The 24,437-nt window shown below is 40.7% G+C and overlaps 1 protein-coding gene across 1 annotated transcript in view; it reads left to right on the forward strand.

The window, feature by feature from the left end:
* The window catches only part of LOC139468921 (uncharacterized), a 42,653-nt gene extending 18,481 nt beyond the window's left edge, over positions 1 to 24,172 (forward strand). Inside the window, exons 10-18 of the mRNA XM_071251060.1 lie at positions 6,345 to 6,441; positions 9,543 to 9,609; positions 11,760 to 11,843; positions 16,884 to 17,002; positions 17,472 to 17,676; positions 18,951 to 19,026; positions 19,312 to 19,459; positions 21,382 to 21,461; positions 22,982 to 24,172. Of these exons, the coding sequence (XP_071107161.1) occupies positions 6,345 to 6,441; positions 9,543 to 9,609; positions 11,760 to 11,843; positions 16,884 to 17,002; positions 17,472 to 17,676; positions 18,951 to 19,026; positions 19,312 to 19,459; positions 21,382 to 21,461; positions 22,982 to 23,099 (994 nt within the window). The 3' untranslated portion in view covers positions 23,100 to 24,172. The remainder of the gene's footprint in view (positions 1 to 6,344; positions 6,442 to 9,542; positions 9,610 to 11,759; positions 11,844 to 16,883; positions 17,003 to 17,471; positions 17,677 to 18,950; positions 19,027 to 19,311; positions 19,460 to 21,381; positions 21,462 to 22,981) is intronic.
* Positions 24,173 to 24,437: the final 265 nt, after the last annotated feature.

The raw sequence follows: 24,437 nt of genomic DNA on the forward strand, positions 1-24,437 counted from the left end.
TTCAAGACACACGTACCCATCAAGCCCACATGGAAGTAGTTCTCTATTAGTTGGACAAGTTCCAGAGGACACACAAACCCACAAGCTGCAGTAGCAAGGAAGAGGAGATGGACTATGGTGCTGTAAATTTTCCTCATTTTGGGCTGTTGCATGATTCTGAGCGTGGCGACCACATTGAGAGATGTCCCCAGGATTATGATCGGCACCAGTAGCATGAGGCAGACGGTAAATGTAGCAAACTGGATTTCAGGCTCAGTCAACTCTGTGTCTCTGTCTGATTGGTTCAGCATAGCGCCCTCTGTTGATAAAACTGCTGATTTGCAATGAAACTTAACTCTATCTCATCTATGTGGGTTAATTTGTGAATATTTCTTATTTACAACACGAGAAATTCATGTTGAATTTTTTTGGGGGGGGCGGGGGGGAGGATCATTGAATTTAGGCTAACTTACTTATTTGGGCATATGTTTTGAACAAAATGTCATGAGGAACAATAAATTACAAAATGCAACACTTCTTTTCTGAAAAGCTATGTCCATGCTTGACATTCACCCTGTCCCAGTACTAGTTCAAGGAGACTTGGCCAGTGCAAATTGGTTAGAGTGTCGGAATTCGCAGTGCAGAGTTACATCCTTTGGTTGTGCCAGGAATCCCTGATTTGTCCTGATTCTGATCCCAATTCTTGCTTGTGTGTTCACTTTGTATGCTAAAATACTTAACACTTAACCAACCTCAATCTCTCACTATAAGAGTGCAAGGCCAGGGCCAATATGCTTTGCAAGCAAATTTGGTTTATGTGTTTACAAACAATTTGTTTGTCTTTAAACTTGAATTTCTATGATGTAAAGACATCAAAAGGTTAGGATTACCTAGACCTGCCTTGAGACAGACGTTCAGCCCCAAGTCTGCAACAAAGAATGTTAGTATAATTACAAATTAGAATGAAGAATTTCTCAATTCATGCTGGTAGAGTTATGACTAGTGCGATGGCTTTGTGAACATGAATTTAACCTGTAACAGGACCAATAAAGAGGAAGAGGTTTTATACTTAGTTTTACATAAAGGCATTGGATGCAATGTTAAAGTACAATGTTAGAATACGTCTGAATTTAGGAAAATAAGAATCACAATTTTGAACAATGTTACAAAAATAATATCGAATTTGCCTGGCAAAGGCCACTAAGTATGCAATCCTGGATAAGCCTTTGCTACATAACAGTTTCTCAGTTTCACACGTGGCCCAAATTGTAGTGTCTGGGCCCGGACTTGAAATGGCTGCTAGATTATGCTATGGAGACCCCTGTTAAACAACTACAAGACTATGCTGTGGAGATCGTCCGTTAAACAACTACAAGACTATGCTGTGGAGATCCCTGTTAAACAACTACAAAACTATGCTGTGGAGATCGTCCGTTAAACAACTACAAGACTATGCTGTGGAGATCCCTGTTAAACAACTACAAGACTATGCTATGGAGATCCTCCGTTAAGCAACTACAAGACTACGGTGTGGAGATCCTCCGTTAAACAACTACAAGACTATGCTGTGGAGATCCCTGTTAAGCAACTACAAGACTATGCTGTGGAGATCCTCCGTTAAACAACTACAAGACTATGCTGTGGAGATCCCTGTTAAACAACTACAAGACTATGTTGTGGAGATCTTCCATTAAACAACTACAAGACTATGCTGTGGAGATCCTCCGTTAAACTACTACACGACTATGCTGTGGAGATCCTCCGTTAAACAACTACAAGACTATGCTGTGGAGATCCTCCGTTAAACAACTACAAGACTATGCTGTGGAGATCCTCCGTTAAACAACTACAAGACTACGCTGTGGAGATCCTCCATTTAACAACTACCATACTATGCTGTGGAGATCCCTGTTTAACAACTACAATACTATGCTGTGGAGATCCTCCGTTAAACAACTACAAGACTATGCTGTGGAGATCCTCCATTTAACAACTACCATACTATGTTGTTGAGATCATCCGTTAAACAACTTAAATACTATGCTGTGGAGATCCTCCATTAAACAACTACAATACTATGCTATGGAGACCCCTGTTAAACAACTACGAGACTATGCTGTGGAGATCCCCCATTAAACAACTACCATACTATGCTGTGGAGATCCTCCGTTAAACAACTACAAGACTATGCTGTGGAGATCCTCCGTTAAACAACTACAAGACTACGGTGTGGAGATCCTCCGTTAAACAACTACAATACTATATTGTGGAGATCCTCCGTTAAACAACTACAAGACTATGCTGTGGAGATCCTCTGTTAAACAACTACAAGACTATGCTGTGGAGATCGTCCGTTAAACAACTACAAGACTATACTCTGGAGACCCCTGTTAAACAACTACAAGACTATGCTATGGAGATCCTCCGTTAAGCAACTACAAGACTATGCTGTGGAGATCCTCCGTTAAACAACTACAAGACTATGCTGTGGAGATCCCTGTTAAGCAACTACAAGACTATGCTGTGGAGATCCTCTGTTAAACAACTACAAGACTATGCTGTGGAGATCCTCCATTAAACAACTACAAGACTATGCTGTGGAGATCCTCCGTTTAACAACTACCATACTATGTTGTTGAGATCATCCGTTAAACAACTAAAATACTATGCTGTGGAGATCCTCCATTAAACAACTACAAGACTATGCTGTGGAGATCCTCCGTTAAACAACTACAAGACTATGCTGTGGAGATCCCTGTTAAGCAACTACAAGACTATGCTGTGGAGATCCTCTGTTAAACAACTACAAGACTATGCTGTGGAGATCCCCGTTAAACAACTACAAGACTATGTTGTGGAGATCTTCCATTAAACAACTACAAGACTATGCTGTGGAGATCCTCCGTTAAACTACTACACGACTATGCTGTGGAGATCCTCCATTAAACAACTACAAGACTATGCTGTGGAGATCCTCCGTTAAACAACTACAAGACTATGCTGTGGAGATCCTCCGTTAAACAACTACAAGACTACGCTGTGGAGATCCTCCGTTAAACAACTACAATACTATATTGTGGAGATCCTCCGTTAAACAACTACAAGACTATGCTGTGGAGATCCTCCGTTAAACAACTACAAGACTATGCTGTGGAGGTCCTCCGTTAAACAACTACAAGACTATGCTGTGGAGGTCCTCCGTTAAACAACTACAAGACTATGCTGTGGAGGTCCTCCGTAAAACAACTACAAGACTATGCTGTGGAGGTCCTCCGTTAAACAACTACAAGACTATGCTGTGGAGATCCCTGTTAAACAACTACAAGACTATGCTGTGGAGATCCCCTTTGAACAGACTGGTGCAACATATCTTACCTTCAATGGGAGACCCTAAAATTATTGGACATCTTCTGCGAATGTGAAGACAAAATATCCTTGCTTCAGACACTTCTTGTGGTGTTTCCTTTAGTCCTGAGAGTGAGATGTATACTCCTGTTGTTGTGAGAGGCGTATTGTTCACACCTTTCACTTTGGTACCATACCCACAGGGACAGTAGCTAGGCAACAGTTATCCAGTGCTAACAGGATAAACAGTTTGTAGCATTCATGATTAATAGGGGTAAGATTGTTGTTATATGATATTCTTTCAACAGAGAATAAACAACTTCAACATTGAGCATATCAATACAGTGCTGTCCAACATGGATGTAGAATGTCGTTTTGTGCTTTTAGCCCATTGAGATACCATGCCATAGTGTAGCATGAATACCCCACTCAGACACAGTATACTGACTCGGAGCCAACCAGTCCTTGTTTAGCTCCTTAATGCCGAGCACCAGACAGGGTAACAACAAGTAAAATCTTGTAACGTCTCTTGCTATGACGCAGCTGGGGATCGAACCCCCAACCTTCCATTCTGGGCACATGTTCTACCACTAGACCTTGGACTAAAATCGGCATTAGTCCAGACTAGTACAAGCGCACAAGTACGCACCGCTATATAAGTGCAATAATTTTGAACACGGCTTTAACCAAATCTCCCCTCGCCTCATCTTCATGCTGCTGTAATGAGGCTGGAATATTGCTGACTTTGGCGTAAAGCTATACTCCCTCACTAGTTCAACTACATAAACTGTAATCATAGCCAACACAAAACCACTGTGTAATGGAAATTGTAATGCTGAAGCTTTTAAAGTGTTGAACATGAATATGTTATGTTATACACTGTTATGAAATAACATTATTGACTCAATCAATTGGATATCAATGTTTTTGAAGTTTCATTGATACTGGTGTCAGAAAGTATTACTGGTGTTCTCTGAGTCCTGTGGTAGCATGGTATTAAGCTTCACATAATGTAGCAAGTTAATGTGTGATTGAGTAAATATTGCTTTTAGTTGCATCAACAGTATTGCAGGTATTTGCAGCTGGACAAAAAGATTAGGTTTCTATAGAAAAGAAGATGGAATAAAAGTAATGACCAAGATCACTAAAACTTCAGTCCATTATCACAGTAAACAGTAACAACTGACATTCAAAACTTACATCGTACATCTTATCATTCCTTCAAATATGCTAAGATTAAGTGGTTAGAAACGGCATTAAAAAGGTCAGAAATAGTTTGAACATTATAAAAATGTTGATGAATCGGTGTAAAACCTACACATTCCAACATTGGTGCTTGACAGTCTAAAGGCCGTGACAAGGAATATTGAGAGGGATCCTCTTCCTTCTAAAACAAGAAAACAGCATTATCACTGTCCCTCACCATGGGGCACATTAGAATTTGGTTTCTTCGTGTAGAAGAGAATAATGTGGAAGTTAATGTTAACTATAGAAAAAGAGTCATATAAGGCCTTCAGACTGACTGACTGACTGAGTATGGTTTTACGCCGCTTTTAGCAATATTCCAGCAATATCACGGCGGGGGACACCAGAAATTGGCTTCACACATTGTACCCATGTCGGGAATCGAACCCGGGTCTTTGGCGTGACGAGCGAACGCTTTAACCACTAGGCTACCCAACCGCCCCTAAAGCCTTCAGAAGAGACAAGGGTCAGAAAAATGATTAAATATGAAATTAATACGCACAAAAGGTACCTTCTCTGGAAAAATAATTTATGGCACTAATTTTGGAACTCAGTCTTGATAACTATCTCTTAGAAAAGCTTGCAAAGTTTCATTCATGTAATTTCTTAGTTTAAAGTAGTAGAAAATGCTTGTCCCCATTGCAGACACTATGCGCCATTTATTAAAATTCTATGGGTCAAGGGCTGTAACTGTATAAAAAACATAATTTTTGACACCAATTTTTGAACTCAGTCCTGACAAGTATCTCTTACATATCATGCAAACTTTCATTCATGTAACTTCAGTAGTTCTAAGCTTGTCGTAAGAGGCGACTAACAGGGTTGGGTGGTCAGGCTTGCTGCTTTATTTGAGGCATGTAATTGTATCTAAATTGCATGGATAGATGCTGCTCATGATGTCAATCACTGGATTGTCTGGTCCAGACTCGGTAATTTGCCATCATATAGCTGGAATATTGCTGAGTGCGTCATTTAAACAACAAACAAACAATAGTTTCTGGTAAAACCATTTCACGCAGTATGCACTTAGTTGAAAAGCATGGAGCAAGGACCATAACCCTGTAAAAAAATTATTTTTGTCACCAATTTTTTAATTCATTTCAGGTCGTAACTAGTAGGATCAGTGTGTAAGATTTCATTTCTCTAACTTAAATAGCTTTTGAGAAAATGTTCCCATTGAGAAGAAGACGGATTAACGGAAGGTCAGACGGAAAGGAAGGACTTGGTTATTACAGCTTTGCTGCCACTGATTTCTAACATATTGCCAAATAGCAGGTTTTATGGAAAAATACTTGCATAATGTATATTCTGCATAACATATTGTACTCACTCAAAGAAAACCTGTTTAAGCTGCAGTCGTTCGGTCTTTTCTGCCACATTTCATGACTAGCTGTGATATATCTGAAATACTATTCACAACAGAACTTCAACTCACTCAATCTCATGTTGTTCAGGGCCTGTGGGCTAGCCTAGTGGTTGAAATGTTTGCTCGTCCCCACACGAGTACAGTGTGTGAAGCCCATTTCTAGTGTCCCCTGACGGGATATTGCTGGAATATTGCTGAAAGCAGCGTAAAACCATAATCACTATAATCAGTCATTCACATGTTGTTCAGAAGGGTTTTCACCATCACACTCATAAAATGCCATCATATGGGACATACACATATCCACATACTCACTTGTATTGAGTAATGTTTGTACATAGCATACTGCTCTTCAGTCTAAATCTGTTCGAATCATGTTCCTGAGACTGATCCTGTACATTTGTTGCAGACTTGATGACGGTGAAATATCTGAATACTTCCCTCTGGACAACGTCCTCACCTGCTTGTTCCAGTTAGTTAATCAGCTGTTTGGCATCACAATCAAGGTGAGCATAGAATGATCTACGTAAGCAAGAATAGCATAAATTTGCCATTATAAGTGTTGCTTTTCATGAAAAGTATAGGCTTTCAAACTTATCATTATGGTCTCAAGGTAAGCATAGAACTGTCAAGGTAAGCAAAAAACAGGTAAAGTAAGCATAGATCTGTCGAGGTAAGCATGGATCTGTCGAGGTAAGCATAGAACTGTCAATGTAAGCATGGATCTGTCTGGGTAAGCATAGAACTGTCAAGGTTAGCATGGATCTGTCGAGGTAAGCATAGAACTGTCAATGTAAGCATGGATCTGTCGAGGTAAGCATAGAACAGTAAATGTAAGCATGGATCTGTCGAGGTAAGCATAGAACAGTCAATGTAAGCATGGATCTGTCTGGGTAAACATAGAACTGTCAATGTAAACATGGATCTGTCGAGGTAAGCATAGAACAGTCAATGTAAGCATGGATCTGTCTGGGTAAACATAGAACTGTCAATGTAAGCATGGATCTGTCTGGGTAAACATAGAACTGTCAATGTAAGCATGGATCTGTCGAGGTAAGCATAGAACTGTCAATGTAAGCATGGATCTGTCGAGGTAAGCATAGAACTGTCAATGTAAACATGGATCTGTCGAGGTAAGCATAGAACAGTCAATGTAAGCATGGATCTGTCGAGGTAAGCATAGAACAGTCAATGTAAGCATGGATCTGTCTGGGTAAACATAGAACTGTCAATGTAAACATGGATCTGTCGAGGTAAGCATAGAACAGTCAATGTAAGCATGGATCTGTCGAGGTAAGCATAGAACAGTCAATGTAAGCATGGATCTGTCGAGGTAAGCATAGAACAGTCAATGTAAGCATGGATCTGTCTGGGTAAACATAGAACTGTCAATGTAAGCATGGATCTGTCGAGGTAAGCATAGAACTGTCAATGTAAGCATGGATCTGTCGAGGTAAGCATAGAACAGTCAATGTAAGCATGGATCTGTCTGGGTAAACATAGAACTGTCAATGTAAGCATGGATCTGTCTGGGTAAACAGAACTGTCAATGTAAGCACGGATCTGTCTGGGTAAAAATAGAACTGTCAAGGTAAGCATAGATCTGTCCGGGTAAACATAGAACTGTCAATGTAAGCATGGATCTGTCGAGGTAAGCATAGAACTGTCAATGTAAGCATGGATCTGTCGAGGTAAGCATAGAACTGTCAAGGTAAGCATGGATCTGTCGAGGTAAGCATAGAACTGTCAATGTAAGCATGGATCTGTCGAGGTAAGCATAGAACTGTCAATGTAAGCATGGATCTGTCGAGGTAAGCATAGAACAGTCAATGTAAGCATGGATCTGTCGAGGTAAGCATAGAACTGTCAATGTAAGCATGGATCTGTCGAGGTAAGCATAGAACAGTCAATGTAAGCATGGATCTGTCTGGGTAAACATAGAACTGTCAATGTAAGCATGGATCTGTCTGGGTAAACAGAACTGTCAATGTAAGCATTGATCTGTCTGGGTAAAAATAGAACTGTCAAGGTAAGCATAGATCTGTCCGGGTAAACATAGAACTGTCAATGTAAGCATGGATCTGTCGAGGTAAGCATAGAACTGTCAATGTAAGCATGGATCTGTCGAGGTAAGCATAGAACTGTCAAGGTAAGCATGGATCTGTCGAGGTAAGCATAGAACTGTCAATGTAAGCATGAATCTGTCGAGGTAAGCATAGAACTGTCAATGTAAGCATGGATCTGTCGAGGTAAGCATAGAACAGTCAATGTAAGCATGGATCTGTCTGGGTAAGCATAGAACAGTCAATGTAAGCATGGATCTGTTGAGGTAAACATAGAACTGTCAATGTAAGCATGGATCTGTCGAGGTAAACATAGAACAGTTAATGTTTGCATAGAACTGTCAAGGTAAGCATTAGGGGTGTTGCAGTTGAATAAACTCGATTCAGTGCCATTGACTATGGGTTGATTGGAATGCAGTGATGACAAGTTGAATTGTTGAAAGTTATGCTTCACTATAGTTTCATGAGACGTAAAACAACTAAGATTTACATATGGTCACAACCACTGTTTGAAGCTCAGCAGAGTAAACTAAGGGCCTCTTGGGCAAGCACATTTAAGAACTGTAGGCCCAGTGGGAAAACTGTAGGCCCAAACATGTCAGCTGAAGCAGGGAGACCTACTCTTGCATTATAAATTACAGAACACAATCAGTCAACCAGAAGCTTTCACTGCTATGATACCGAGTTCCCAGAGACTCTGTGGTAATAGATGAAGCCTTAATTTATCAAGGAAATTATCAGCTTGTGACACATCTTTGCTACTGCATGTCATGCACTGTTTGAAACGTCTTATCCTACTGTTTATAAATATGAAAGTCGTGTTCATCTCATTATTTAGATAAAGCATTTCTGACTTAATTAAGTTTGTTTTTAGTAAAATACAAGTTCACGTGGCTACGGTGTGGTCGGTTCACCGGCCTATTGTGTTGAAAGAGTTAGCAAGCGGAGTACTTTGAAGCTCGACCCTGTTTCACAAGCAATGCCAGTGTTATGATTCATTTACCAATTTTCAGCTTAAAAAAAACTGGGCGCCATTCCACAGAGCGAACGTAGCGCTACGACTGTCATAAGCTGATGTTAAGTGGGAGTTACGATCACCTTAGCGCTACAATTGCTTTGTGGAACGGGGCCCAGCCTACAGGCAGATGTCTATTTCGAACACAGGTCACAACCCTAGTTAGTACATTTCCAATTGGTTTTTGAGTCAGAACATAATCGGTATATATTGCTACCACTGATCAGGTCTAATCATTTACTCCAGTCGTCTAAGGTGCCGCGATTCGCTGTGCAGAGTTGCATCCCTTGGGCAAGTCAGAAACCTATGATTGTGGGTTCGAATCCCAGTTTGCCCCAATTATGTTTCTAGGTTTGTCAGCACCATACCTGTGCTCGTGGGTTTCACCGAAGAGGTAAACGTCTGAGACCTGCATCACTTCGGGCTTTCCTCCCACATTAAGCTGACACACCGCAATATAACTGGAATACTGTTAAAAGCAGCGTTAAACCCAACTCACTCACTCACTCACTCTAACCATTTACTGCAGGATGCGACAGGAGAGGAAGAGACTTGGCACAAGGATGTGAGATATTTCAAGGTGTTTGATCAAAATGGTGAGTAAATGTTGTAAAGATATACTTCAAGGTGTATGATGTAGTTGTTGTGGAGAGATACTTCAAGGTGTATGATCCAGTTGTTGTGGCAAGATACTTCAAGTTTAATGATCCAGTTGTTGTAGAGAGATACTTCAAGGTGTATGATCCAGTTGTTGTGGCAAGATACTTCAAGTTTAATGATCCAGTTGTTTTAGAGAGATACTTCAAGGTGTATGATCCAGTTGTTGTGGCAAGATACTTCAAGTTTAATGTTCCAGTTGTTGTAGAGAGATACTTCAAGGGGTATGATCCAGATGTTGTGGCAAGATACTTCAAGTTTAATGATCCAGTTGTTGTAGAGAGATACTTCAAGGTGTATGATCCAGTTGTTGTGGCAAGATACTTCAAGTTTAATGATCCAGTTGTTGTAGAGAGATACTTCAAGGTGTATGATCCAGTTGTTGTGGCAAGATACTTCAAGTTTAATGATCCAGTTGTTGTAGAGAGATACTTCAAGGTGTATGATCCAGTTGTTGTGGCAAGATACTTCAAGTTTAATGATCCAGTTGTTTTAGAGAGATACTTCAAGGTGTATGATCCAGTTGTTGTGGCAAGATACTTCAAGTTTAATGATCCAGTTGTTGTAGAGAGATACTTCAAGGTGTATGATCCAGTTGTTGTGGCAAGATACTTCAAGTTTAATGATCCAGTTGTTTTAGAGAGATACTTCAAGGTGTATGATCCAGTTGTTGTGGCAAGATACTTCAAGTTTAATGATCCAGTTGTTGTAGAGAGATACTTCAAGGTGTATGATCCAGTTGTTGTGGCAAGATACTTCAAGTTTAATGATCCAGTTGTTGTAGAGAGATACTTCAAGGTGTATGATCCAGTTGTTGTGGCAAGATACTTCAAGTTTAATGATCCAGTTGTTGTAGAGAGATACTTCAAGGTGTATGATCCAGTTGTTGTGGCAAGATACTTCAAGTTTAATGATCCAGTTGTTGTAGAGAGATACTTCAAGGGGTATGATCCAGTTGTTGTGGCAAGATTCTTCAAGTTGTATGTTCCAGTTCTTGTAGAGATATGCTTCAAGGTGTATGATCCAATTCTTGCAAAGGCATACTTCAAGATGTATGATCCAGTTGTGGCGATACTTCAAGGTGTACGATCCAGTTGTCATGGAGCGATTCTTTGAGGTGTACGATCCAAGTATTTAAGGAAGATACGCCAAGGTGTATGATCCAAGTATTTAAGGAAGATACGCCAAGGTGTATGATCCAAGTATTAAAGGAAGATACGCCAAGGTGTATGATCCAAGTATTTAAGGGAGATACTCCAAGATGTATGATCCAAGTATTTAAGGAAGATACTCCAAGATGTATGATCCAAGTATTAAAGGAAGATACTCCAAGATGTTTGATCCAAGTATTATAGCGGGATATTCCAAAATGTTTGATCCAAGAATTTACACAAGATACTCCCAAATGTATGACAGAGGTTTTTAAGGAAAATACTCCCAAATGTATTAACCAAGTATTTTAGCAAGATTGTCCAAGACATACAATCTGAATATTTAAGCCAAATAATATGGCTGGAGCAATACTAAAAGCAATACTGTAAATCTAGAAAATGTTGCTAGCAGTAAAGTACTGCGAAAACTGCAGGTGACACACACTCGCAATAGTTTAATGACAGAGCTATTTTTGCAGTCAAACAGGAAACAAAAAGCGGAAGGAGTCACTTCCACACATTGTCAACCAGCCAGTGTATGATCAAATATATAATCCCTCACATACTGATTCCCTAAGTACACTCACTGTCAATAGCCTGCTAACAGAACACTGAGTAGTCCAGACATACACCAGCCATAAAAAACTACGGTCAGATTAACACGCCACTCCTACCTTCCTTGTCAACTACAACACATCATCTATAGTTAAAAAAACACTGACTGACACTGAGTTAACTTCCTACTCATAAAAAAAAAAGCATGTACAGAAGTATAGCTTTCATTTCCGGTAATCTCATCAACAGGGTGTCTCAAAACTTTCCAGAAGCAGTTTAGTGTTAGACACTTGCAATAATTTCATGGCACATATCTTTCCACATTTACAGTTTAACACTGAAATCCATGTTCTCCCATTTATTGTGGTTTGTTTTTGTTTCAGGAACTAACATGAGTGCTTTCTACTTTGACCCAATTGCAAGACCCGCGGAGAAGGATACTGAAGCGTTGATGATGATGGGTCGAGGTGTGTTGGCCATAGCAACAGCATTGAGATGCATTAGGATGTTAGGATGCTGCACTTGGCCACTGTTCATAATTCAAAATGAGTCCCCCAAACCTCATCCTTTTTGTAACAGACAAATAGATGGGGATGACAGTCCAACAATAACTTATATACCACTGTGGTATTTCTGTGAAATAGCCAAGTCATTCACTCACTTCCTTAATATTCTTCATCAGGTGACAGGTGAAGTGTTTACTGAGCTGCTTGTGTTGTGTGTTATGACTTACTGAGTGAAGTGTTTACTGAGGCTGCTTGTGTTGTGTGTTATGGTTTACTGAGTGAAGTGTTTACTGAGGCTGCTTGTGTTGTGTGTTATGGTTTACTGAGTGAAGTGTTTACTGAGGCTGCTTGTGTTGTGTGTTATGGTTTACTGAGTGAAGTGTTTACTGAGGCTGCTTGTGTTGTGTGTTATGGTTTTCTGAGTGAAGTGTTTACTGAGGCTGCTTGTGTTGTGTGTTATGGCTTACTGAGTGAAGTGTTTACTGAGGCTGCTTGTGTTGTGTGTTATGGCTTACTGAGTGAAGTGTTTACTGAGGCTGCTTGTGTTGTGTGTTATGGTTTACTGAGTGAAGTGTTTACTGAGGCTGCATGTGTTGTGTGTTATGGCTTACTGAGTGAAGTGTTTACTGAGGCTGCTTGTGTTGTGTGTTATGGCTTACTGAGTGAAGTGTTTACTGAGGCTGCTTGTGTTGTGTGTTATGGTTTACTGAGTGAAGTGTTTACTGAGGCTGCATGTGTTGTGTGTTATGGCTTACTGAGTGAAGTGTTTACTGAGGCTGCTTGTGTTGTGTGTTAAGGTTTACTGAGTGAAGTGTTTACTGAGGCTGCATGTGTTGTGTGTTATGGTTTACTGTGTGAAGTGTTTACTGAGGCTGCATGTGTTGTGTGTTATGGCTTACTGTGTGAAGTGTTTACTTAGGCTGCATGTGTTGTGTGTTATGACTTACTGAGTGAAGTGTTTACTGAGGCTGCATGTGTTGTGTGTTATGGTTTACTGAGTGAAGTGTTTACTGAGGCTGCATGTGTTGTGTGTTATGGCTTACTGAGTGAAGTGTTTACTGAGGCTGCTTGTGTTGTGTGTTATGGCTTACTGAGTGAAGTGTTTACTGAGGCTGCATGTATTCTGTGTTATGGCTTACTGTGTGAAGTGTTTACTTAGGCTGCATGTGTTGTGTGTTATGGCTTACTGAGTGAAGTGTTTACTGAGCTGCTTGTGTTGTGTGTTATGGCTTACTGAGTGAAGTGTTTACTGAGCTGCTTGTGTTGTGTGTTATGGCTTACTGAGTGAAGTGTTTACTGAGGCTGCTTGTGTTGTGTGTTATGGCTTACTGAGTGAAGTGTTTACTGAGGCTGCATGTGTTGTGTGTTATGGCTTACTGAGTGAAGTGTTTACTGAGGCTGCATGTGTTGTGTGTTATGGCTTACTGAGTGAAGTGTTTACTGAGGCTGCATGTGTTGTGTGTTATGGCTTACTGAGTGAAGTGTTTACTGAGGCTGCTTGTGTTGTGTGTTATGGTTTACTAAGTGAAGTGTTTACTGAGGCTGCATGTGTTGTGTGCTATGGCTTACTGAGTGAAGTGTTTACTGAGGCTGCTTGTGTTGTGTGTTATGGTTTACTAAGTGAAGTGTTTACTGAGGCTGCATGTGTTGTGTGTTATGGCTTACTGAGTGAAGTGTTTACTGAGGCTGCTTGTGTTGTGTGTTATGGTTTACTAAGTGAAGTGTTTACTGAGCTGCTTGTGTTGTGTGTTATGACTTACTGAGTGAAGTGTTTACTGAGGCTGCTTGTGTTGTGTGTTATGGTTTACTGAGTGAAGTGTTTACTGAGGCTGCTTGTGTTGTGTGTTATGGCTTACTGAGTGAAGTGTTTACTGAGGCTGCATGTGTTGTGTGTTATGGCTTACTGAGTGAAGTGTTTACTGAGGCTGCATGTGTTGTGTGTTATGGCTTACTGAGTGAAGTGTTTACTGGGGCTGCTTGTGTTGTGTGTAATGGTTTACTGAGTGAAGTGTTTACTGAGGCTGCTTATGTTGTGTGTAAAGGTTTACTGAGTGAAGTGTTTACTGAGGCTCCATGTGTTGTGTGTTATGACTTACTGAGTGAAGTGTTTACTGAGCTGCTTGTGTTGTGTGTTATGGTTTACTGAGTGAAATGTTTACTGAGGCTGCATGTGTTGTGTGTTATGACTTACTGAGTGAAATGTTTACTGAGGCTGCTTGTGTTGTGTGTTATGACTTACTGAGTGAAGTGTTTACTGAGGCTGCTTATGTTGTGTGTAAAGGTTTACTGAGTGAAGTGTTTACTGAGGCTGCTTGTGTTGTGTGTTATGGTTTACTGAGTGAAATGTTTACTGAGGCTGCATGTGTTGTGTGTTATGACTTACTGAGTGAAGTGTTTACTGAGGCTGCTTGTGTTGTGTGTTATGACTTACTGAGTGAAGTGTTTACTGAGGCTGCTTGTGTTGTGTGTTATGACTTACTGAGTGAAGTGTTTACTGAGCTGCTTGTGTTGTGTGTTATGGTTTACTGAGTGAAGTGTTTACTGAGGCTGCTTGTATTGTGTGTTATGGCTTACTGAGTGAAGTGTTTACTGAGGCTGCATGTGTTGTGTGTTATGACTTACTGAGTGAAGTGTTTACTGAGCTGCTTGTGTTGTGTGTTATGGCTTACTGAGTGAAGTGTTTACTGAGGCTGCATGTGTTGTGTGTTATGACTTACTGAGTGAAGTGTTTACTGAGCTGCTTGTGTTGTGTGTTATGACTTACTGAGTGAAGTGTTTACTGAGGCTGCTTGTGTTGTGTGTTATGGTTTACTGAGTGAAGTGTTTACTGAGGCTGCATGTGTTGTGTGTTATGGCTTACTGAGTGAAGTGTTTACTGAGGCTGCTTGTGTTGTGTGTTATGGCTTACTGAGTGAAGTGTTTATTGAAGCTGCTTATGTTGTGTGTTATGGTTTATGTTGCGGTTAAAATACTCCTCCTTGGTTTTGGGTAAAACTTAAAACCTCCAGAAGAGCACATCAGCCCATCATTTACTTAGCTCAAGGTTTTACATTATCCGCAAAGACCAAGGAAGAGATACTATCTAAACCAACTTATGAACCGTCTAAATGCAAGCAATACCAGAATGAATAAAAAAACATCAGGATAACGTTAGGGAAACAATACTGTAGTTGTGGTAAAAACAAATTTGATGACATCAGGCAGAAATACCACATCGAGCATGCAGACAACTGAAGTCATGACACATCAGATTGAACACCCCTTCATCAGCTGCCCAGGTGGCATGAAACATGATATGTGAGGTTGCAGGTTCGATTCACATTATGGAATTTTTATTTGAAAAAATTTGTGACTTTTATCCATTCAAAAACCAACATTCGATGCATATTAAAAGGCTGCTTATACTATTCAATTAAAAAAACCTAGGTCTTACAAAAAAATGTCAAACCTCCAAGCAGGTCTTACAATCAAATGTAAAATCTCTAAGCAGGTTTCACTGAAAAGTACTACCTATCGCAAGGTTACTATGAGATAGCAAGTTACCTGCGATAATATTTAGGCAATAGTAGTGGTAGGTTTATAAGGAGACTGCCTATATGGATCATTATGGTTCAACTTTTGTGTGTGATGGAGGTGAAGTGTTTATTGAGACCACCTATATGGTATGTTATGGCCCACTGTGTGATGGAGGTGAAGTGTTTATTGAGACTACCTATATGGTGTGTTATGGCCCACTGTGTGATGGAGGTGAAGTGTTTATTGAGACCACCTATATGGTATGTTATGGCCCCTTGCATGGAGGTAAAGTGTTTATTGAGACTACCTATATGGTATGTTATGGCCCACTGTGTGACGGAGGTGAAGTGTTTATTGAGACCACCCATATGGTATGTTATGGCCCACTGTGTGATGGAGGTGAAGTGTTTATTGAGACCACCTATATGGTATGTTATGGCCCACTGTGTGACGGAGGTGAAGTGTTTATTCAGACCACCTATATGGTATGTTATGGCCCACTGTGTGAAGGAGGTAAAGTGTTTATTGAGACCACCTATATGGTGTGTTATGGCCCACTGTGTGACGGAGGTGAAGTGTTTATTTAGACCACGTATATGGTATGTTATGGCCCACTGTGTGATGGAGGTGAAGTGTTTATTGAGACCACCTGTATGGTATGTTATGGCCCACTGTGTGACGGAGATGAAGTGTTTATTGAGACCACCTATATGGTTTGTTATGGCCCACTCTGTGATGGAGGTGAAGTGTTTATTGAGACCACCTATATGGTATGTTATGGCCCACTGTGTGATGGAGGTGAAGTGTTTATTGAGACCACCTATATGGTATGTTATGGCCCACTATGTGATGGAGGTGAAGTGTTTATTGAGACCACCTATATGGTGTGTTATGGCCCACTGTGTGACGGAGGTGAAGTGTTTATTTAGACCACGTATATGGTATGTTATGGCCCACTGTGTGATGGAGGTGAAGTGTTTATTGAGACCACCTGTATGGTATGTTATGGCCCACTGTGTGACGGAGATGAAGTGTTTATTGAGACCACCTATATGGTTTGTTATGGCCCACTCTGTGATGGAGGTGAAGTGTTTATTGAGACCACCTATATGGTATGTTATGGCCCACTGTGTGATGGAGGTGAAGTGTTTATTGAGACCACCTATATGGTATGTTATGGCCCACTATGTGATGGAGGTGAAGTGTTTATTGAGACCATCTATATGGTATGTTATGGCCCACTGTGTGACGGAGGTGAAGTGTTTATTGAGACCACCTATATGGTATGTTATGGCCCACTATGTGATGGAGGTGAAGTGTTTATTGAGACCATCTATGTGGTGTGTTATGGCCCACTGTGTGACGGAGGTGAAGTGTTTATTTAGACCACCTATATGGTTTGTTATGGCCCACTCTGTGATGGAGGTGAAGTGTTTATCGGGACCACCTATAAGATGTGATATGGTTCACTGTGTCTGGTTGCAGGTAGAAGTGATGTGATGGGAACGACACCGTTCTCCTATCTCCTGATGAGCCTCGTTCCACCAGTTGGAGATCAACCCATTCTCATGTCCTTCAAAGATGTACAGGACCTGTTTCGGGAAGTGAGTCAACGAAGCTCTTTCATGATGGGTTAAATCTGTTTGAGTATAAGTTTGAGATAAAAGGTGTTGAATGTTGAAAATTCTCCAAATTTAACTGTTAAAAGTTTAAAACTTATCCTATCTCACACCATGTCTTCCTTCTTCTTTCGATCCTTGTGTGGAAACGTCCTAAAAACAAAAAAACAAGCGGCCGAGTGGTCTAATGTGCCTCACTTCGCTAGGCAGAGTAGAGTCCCTCAGCCATGCCAGGATCCACTGATCGTGGGTAGATTTATCCCTGATTATGATCCTTGGAACGTTTTCCCCTGACCAATGATTCCATTAAGTGGTATTGATTTGTGACCTGTGCAACTTAATGCTTCCCTCCCTTATTAACCTCACTCACTCACTCACTCATTCACTCACTCACTCACTCACTCACTCACTCACTCACTCACTCACTTACTCACATACTTTTCTGTTTGTGTAGTTCGGCAATGGCCTGCAACAGATGCTGACTCAGGTGCCGTACAGTGAGTTGTCTGGTCAGAACAACGTCGAGCAGGATGCGGAGAAGGTGTGTGCCAAGTTCCTGGAGAGATGGACCACAGTGCCGAGTGTGGTGCAGAACATGAGTAGCAATGTCCACACTGGTCAGCAGATGCCAGCTGAAGCTGTCTCTACACTGCTGCAAGGTACCTTGTGCACATACATGCTGAACTTGAAGAAATGAACAATTTGTTATCATCCTATGGAAATTGTTTGTTTTGATTTTTGTTTTGCTCATCTGAATTGCATGTATGTTGGTCAGTCGTCCAACATCCTTCCTCCTTAAGACCTAAAGGATGAGATAGAATAAGGGCCTTTTCTTCAAGTCAACATGCAGTGGTATAACTGAAATGTTGCTTAGTGGTATAACTAAAATGTTGCTTAGTGGTATAACTGAAATGTTGCTTAGTGGTATAACTAAAATGTTGCTTAGTGGTATAACTGAAATGTTGCTTTGTGGTATAACTGAAATGTTGCTCTGTGGTATAACTAAAATGTTGCTTAGTGGTATAACTGAAATGATGCTTTGTGGTATAACTGAAATGATGCTTTGTGGTATAACTAAAATGTTGCTTAGTGGTATAACTGAAATGATGCTTTGTGGTATAACTAAAATGTTGCTTAGTGGTATAACTGAAATGTTGCTTTGTGGTATAACTGAAATGTTGCTTAGTAGTATAACTGAAATGTTGCTTAGTGGTATATCTGAAATGTTGCTTTGTGGTATAACTGAAATGTTGCTTTGTGGTATAACTGAAATGTTGCTTTGTAGTATAACTAAAATGTTGCTTAGTGGTATAACTGAAATGTTGCTTTGTGGTATAACTGAAATGTTGCTTTGTGGTATAACTGAAATGTTGCTTTGTGGTATAACTGAAATGTTGCTTTGTGGTATAACTGAAATGTTGCTTAGTGGTATAACTGAAATGTGGCTTTGTGGTATAACTGAAATGTTGCTTAGTGGTATAACTGAAATGCTGTTCAAAGCAACACAGGATCTAGTGGTCAGACTCGCTGACTTGGTTGATGCATGTTATCGATCCCAATTGCGTGGATCGATGCTTATGATATTAATCACTGGATTGTCTGGTCCAGACTCGAATATTTACAGACCGCTGTCTTATCGGTGGAATATTGCTGAGTATGGCGTTAAACAACAAACCAACCAACCAATCACAGCAACATTTAACCAAACTCATTTAACTAGAATATTTGGTAGTGCAGCTTTAAACAAAAAACAAACAACAGCATATTTAGATATCTCCAGCTTTTAATGGACAGTATTGCTGGAAACTGGGAAATCATCTTTTAGAAAATTGTATCCAGCGTGATGAGTTGCCGCAGACTCACCATGTTGCTATGTCAGTGTTGTGTGAGTCGTGAGTGGTAGGCATGAACTGAGGTGCTGCTTGTTTTGCAGCTCACAAACACATGAACGTATATGACTTGATGTATGAGCTTTATGAGGCTGCCATGGACATCGAGATGTACCACACGTGAGTTCATTGAACTACAGAACAACAGATTAACCTGCCAACATGCATGTAATAAATATACAATAAGTGTATATTGAGCCAGATTTATTTCAACCCATTTAATGGAATTTCAATTTTTGTAAGGGTTATTATCTATTTAAAATCAATACACCCCCCCTGACACCTATCAGTTGTATAACAATATTCACGATTTGTATACAAGAAAAGAAATGAACAGATACAATCTATCAAGGAGCTCCTGGATTTTCTGAAGTTTTTAAACATTTTGTCGCTATTGTATTGTAGCAAGGCACACTGGTCTAATATCCACCAGCGTTCATGGGAAGGATGTCTGCCTCTGCCCTTTGTGAAGGAAGACTACATGCCCTGTAGCTTCACTGACTGCTTTGATGGAGGGAGCTCAGCGTTGTGCTTCAAACACACATGGTCCGAGGTAGGTGTTTTGTGTGTGCTTATACAAACACACATGGTCTTAGGTAGGTGTCTTGTGTGTGCTACAAACACACATGGTCTCAGGTAGGTGTCTTGTGTGTGCTTATACAAACACACATGGTCTGAGGACGGTGTCATGTGTGTGCTACAAACACACATGGTCTCAGGTAGGTGTCTTGTGTGTGCTTATACAAACACACATGGTCTGAGGACGGTGTCTTGTGTGTGCTTATACAAACACACATGGTCTGAGGTAGGTGTCTTGTGTGTGCTTATACAAACACACATGGTCTCAGGTAGGTGTCTTGTGTGTGCTACAAACACACATGGTCTCAGGTAGGTGTCTTGTGTGTGCTTATACAAACACACATGGTCTGAGGACGGTGTCTTGTGTGTGCTACAAACACACATGGTCTCAGGTAGGTGTCTTGTGTGTGCTTATACAAACACACATGGTCTGAGGATGGTGTCTTGTGTGTGCTACAAACACACATGGTCCGAGGTAGGTGTTTTGTGTGTGCTTATACAAACACACATGGTCTTAGGTAGGTGTCTTGTGTGTGCTACAAACACACATGGTCTGAGGATGGTGTCTTGTGTGTGCTACAAACACACATGGTCCGAGGTAGGTGTTTTGTGTGTGCTTATACAAACACACATGGTCTTAGGTAGGTGTCTTGTGTGTGCTACAAACACACATGGTCTCAGGTAGGTGTCTTGTGTGTGCTACAAACACACATGGTCCGAGGTAGGTGTCTTGTGTGTGCTACAAACACACATGGTCTCAGGTAGGTGTCTTGTGTGTGCTTATACAAACACACATGGTCTCAGGTAGGTGTCTTGTGTGTGCTACAAACACACATGGTCTCAGGTAGGTGTCTTGTGTGTGCTACAAACACACATGGTCTCAGGTAGGTGTCTTGTGTGTGCTACAAACACACATGGTCCGAGGTAGGTGTCTTGTGTGTGCTACAAACACACATGGTCTCAGGTAGGTGTCTTGTGTGTGCTTATACAAACACACATGGTCTGAGGACGGTGTCTTGTGTGTGCTACAAACACACATGGTCTCAGGTAGGTGTCTTGTGTGTGCTTATACAAACACACATGGTCTGAGGATGGTGTCTTGTGTGTGCTACAAACACACATGGTCTCAGGTAGGTGTCTTGTGTGTGCTTATACAAACACACATGGTCTGAGGATGGTGTCTTGTGTGTGCTTCAAACAAACACACATGGTCTGAGGACGGTGTCTTGTATGTGCTTCAAACACACATGGTCTGAGGTAGGTGTCTTGTGTGTGTTTATACAAACACACATGGTCTGAGGTAGGTGTCTTATGTGTGCTTTAAACAAACATGGTCTGAGGTAGGTGTCTTGTGTGTGCTTCATACAAATACTTTCTGCCATAAAAAAAAGTCTGGTCTCCATTGTGGTTATGTATTTGTCTCTGGCGTTATTGAGTCTGTTCTGATTCTTCAGGGATTTAAATCCATTATACACATTTATAGTGCAACTTCAAATAATTTTACCAGTCACCAGTCTTTGTAACTCACCTTTGATGTTGGGTTTCCATTTTGAAACGGGGCAGTTGGGTAGCCTTGTGGTTAAAGCATTCACTCGTCATACCAAAGACCCAGGTTCAATTCCCGACATGGGTACAATGAGTGAAGCCCATTTCTGGTGTCCCATACCGTTAGTATTGCTGGAATATTGCTGAAAGTGGAGTAAAACCATACTCGCTCACTCACTCACTCACCGATACCACCGATGTGCAGAAGGATCAGTTATATCGTTGCTGATCATGTAATTAAATGGATTGACTCCACACTGTTAAGCTTAGAGACAGAGTCATGGTAGTCTAGAAACTATGTTAGTGTCTGTCACGATAGTCATCAATGTGTATTAAATTGTATCATTTCAGATGATTGCAGCAGATGTGTTTGAAGCATTTGAGGAAGTAGGTCTCCAAGACCAAGAAAAGTTGTCAGCCATTGGGAACAGGTTAGAACTGTTGTGTTGTGTCATTAGTTACAGTGAGCCATGTGGCATGCCGTCAACTATTGTACAGGATTGTACCGTTGTATTGATAATGGTTAACTGCCGATGAATATATCACACATTGTTCTGGGGAATCCATGAAAGGCTTTCACACATTGTGCCTTGTGAATCCATGAAAGGCTTTCGCACATTGTGCCTTGTGAATCCATGAAAGGCTTTCCCACATTGTGCCTTGTGAATCAATGAAAGGCTTTCGCACATTGTGCCTTGGGAATCCATGAAAGGCAGTTTATGACATGTTATGAAACTCCTCGATGTTGTGATTCAGATTCAGTGACAGTTTCTGAAACTCTGAAACTCCTCGCTGTTGTGATGCAGATTCAATGACAGTTTCTGAAACTCCTCGCTGTTGTGATGCAGATTCAGTGACAGTTTCTGAAACTCCTCGCTGTTGTGATGCAGATTCAGTGACAGTTTCTGAAACTCTGAAACTCCTCGCTGTGATGCAGATTCAATGACAGTTTCTGAAACTCCTCGCTGTTGTGATGCAGATTCAGTGACAGTTTCTGAAACTCTCAAACTCCTCGCTGTGATGCAGATTCAATGACAGTTTCTGAAACTCCTCGTTGTTGTGATGCAGATTCAGTGACAGTTTCTGAAACTCCTCGTTGTTTTGATGCAGATTCAATGACAGTTTCTGAAACTCCTCGTTGTTTTGATGCAGATTCAATGACAGTTTCTGAAACTCCTCGTTGTTGTGATGCAGATTGAATGACAGTTTCTGAAACTCCTCGCTGTTGTAATGCACATTCAGTGACAGTTTCTGAAACTCCTCGCTGTTTTGATGCAGATTCAGTGACAGTTTCTGAAACTCCTCGCTGTTGTGATGCAGATTCAATGACAGTTTCAGAAACTCCTCGCTGTTTTGATGCGGATTCAGTGACAGTTTCTGAAACTCCTCGCTGTTGTGATGCAGATTCAATGACAGTTTATGAAACTCCTCCCTGTTATGATGCAGTTTCAGTGACAGTTTCTGAAACTCCTCGTTGTTGTGATGCAGATTGAATGACAGTTTCTGAAACTCCTCGCTGTTGTAATGCACATTCAGTGACAGTTTCTGAAACTCCTCGCTGTTTTGATGCAGATTCAGTGACAGTTTCTGAAACTCCTCGCTGTTGTGATGCAGATTCAATGACAGTTTCTGAAACTCCTCGTTGTTGTGATGCAGATTCAATGACAGTTTATGAAACTCCTCCCTGTTATGATGCAGTTTGAGTGACAGTTTCTGAAACTCCTCGTTGTTGTGATGCACATTCAGTGACAGTTTCTGAAACTCCTTGCTGTTTTGATGCAGATTCAGTGACAGTTTCAGAAACTCCTCGCTGTTTTGATGCAGATTCAGTGACAGTTTCTGAAACTCCTCGTTGTTGTGATGCACATTCAGTGACAGTTTCAGAAACTCCTCGCTGTTGTGCTGTTGATACAGTGACAGTTTATAAAACTCCTTGCTGTTGTGGTTGCAGGTTCCGTGACACGTTCCTGACACTTGGAGGAGGTGTGCATGCCAGTGAAGTGTTCCGGAGGTTCCGAGGCCGCGATCCATCCCTCGATGCGCTACAGAAATACTACAGTGGGAAGTAGTGTGTGTGTGTGTGTGTATGTGTGTTAAAGAAGACTGAATGACAAGTCAGGCAGACAAGGACAGTGTAATGACATATCAATATAGAACTATGAGATGTTGCCAAGGGTAACCATCAGCCACCAGTGATGTGTGGTGGTTACATGAGAGAAGAATACTACTGCCTTAAGTGATGGTTATTGTCAAGGTACATTTGATGATGAAGAAACTATCAAGTTTACTTGACTATAATGTGTGTGGATAACAGCAGTTCAGTGCTGTTCGATCACTTGTATCTCTTGTAAATAATGAAGTGAATTGAAATCAAGACGTGTTGATAAAGAATATAGAAAGTATTGGAAAGTGCTAATTCCTGCTATTGCCTGCCTTATCTGTGAATGTTACGTATGTGAATATCGTTGATATTCCTGTGTATATCAAATTAGTTTCAGGTGCAGAGAGAGGGAACATTTAAATAAAACATGATCAAACTAACATTGTTATTTGTCAGCTCCAATTGGCAGATTCACCTGGTAATGCTTCCCACAATAGAAGGAGATAGAGTGAATATGGTTTTACGCCACTTTTAGCAATATCACAGCAATATCATGGCAGGGGACACCAGAAATGGGCTTCACACTTTGTACCCATGTGGAGAATTGAACATGGGCCTTCAGCGTGACAAGCAAACGTTTAACCACTAGGCTACCCCACCACCCAGAAGGAGATAGGCCAGATGTGTTGTATATGTAAGTGCAACCACCAACTGTACTGACCAAAAACAGTAGGGATCATTAACATTATTGAGGATATTTCATAAAAATATCCTCAAAAATATTACACCTAACCTTTTTTGTTCAGTATCTGTTTGTTATCAGTCTGTACATCCGATCCCTGGAATATTGCTGATTCATTAAACAACAAACAAAGATCATGCCAAGGAGAGCCAGGAAATCTCAGTTTCGGGAAGTAAAAATACTCAAACTATTTCATTATTCTCATTTCAGTGGTTAAACTGCCCGCAATTGTCACCCCTAGTACTCATAAGCAAGTATGGATACAGATTTTTTAAATGGAGCATTTTGTGATCACAAGTAACATACATTTGGTTTACTAGTCATGTTACTTTTTGTTAGAATATATATATATATATATATATCACAAATAAGTTTGTGAACATGTTGTAATACATTTACACTTGCATGATGATCTATTAAACTTTCAAAAGTATGTGAAGTATGCTGCTGCCATCTTCCCGAGGCCAGGGTGTTAACTGACTATGAAAGTCCAGTTTCCACCCTTGCTGAACTAGGCTGGAATTTGAGAGTTATCATTTGGCTGGACTAACGAGTCTATGCATA

This window comes from Haliotis cracherodii, unplaced genomic scaffold (genome assembly GCF_022045235.1).
Source record: "Haliotis cracherodii isolate W230 unplaced genomic scaffold, xgHalCrac1.p SCAF_2, whole genome shotgun sequence".
Lineage (NCBI taxonomy): Eukaryota > Metazoa > Mollusca > Gastropoda > Lepetellida > Haliotidae > Haliotis > Haliotis cracherodii.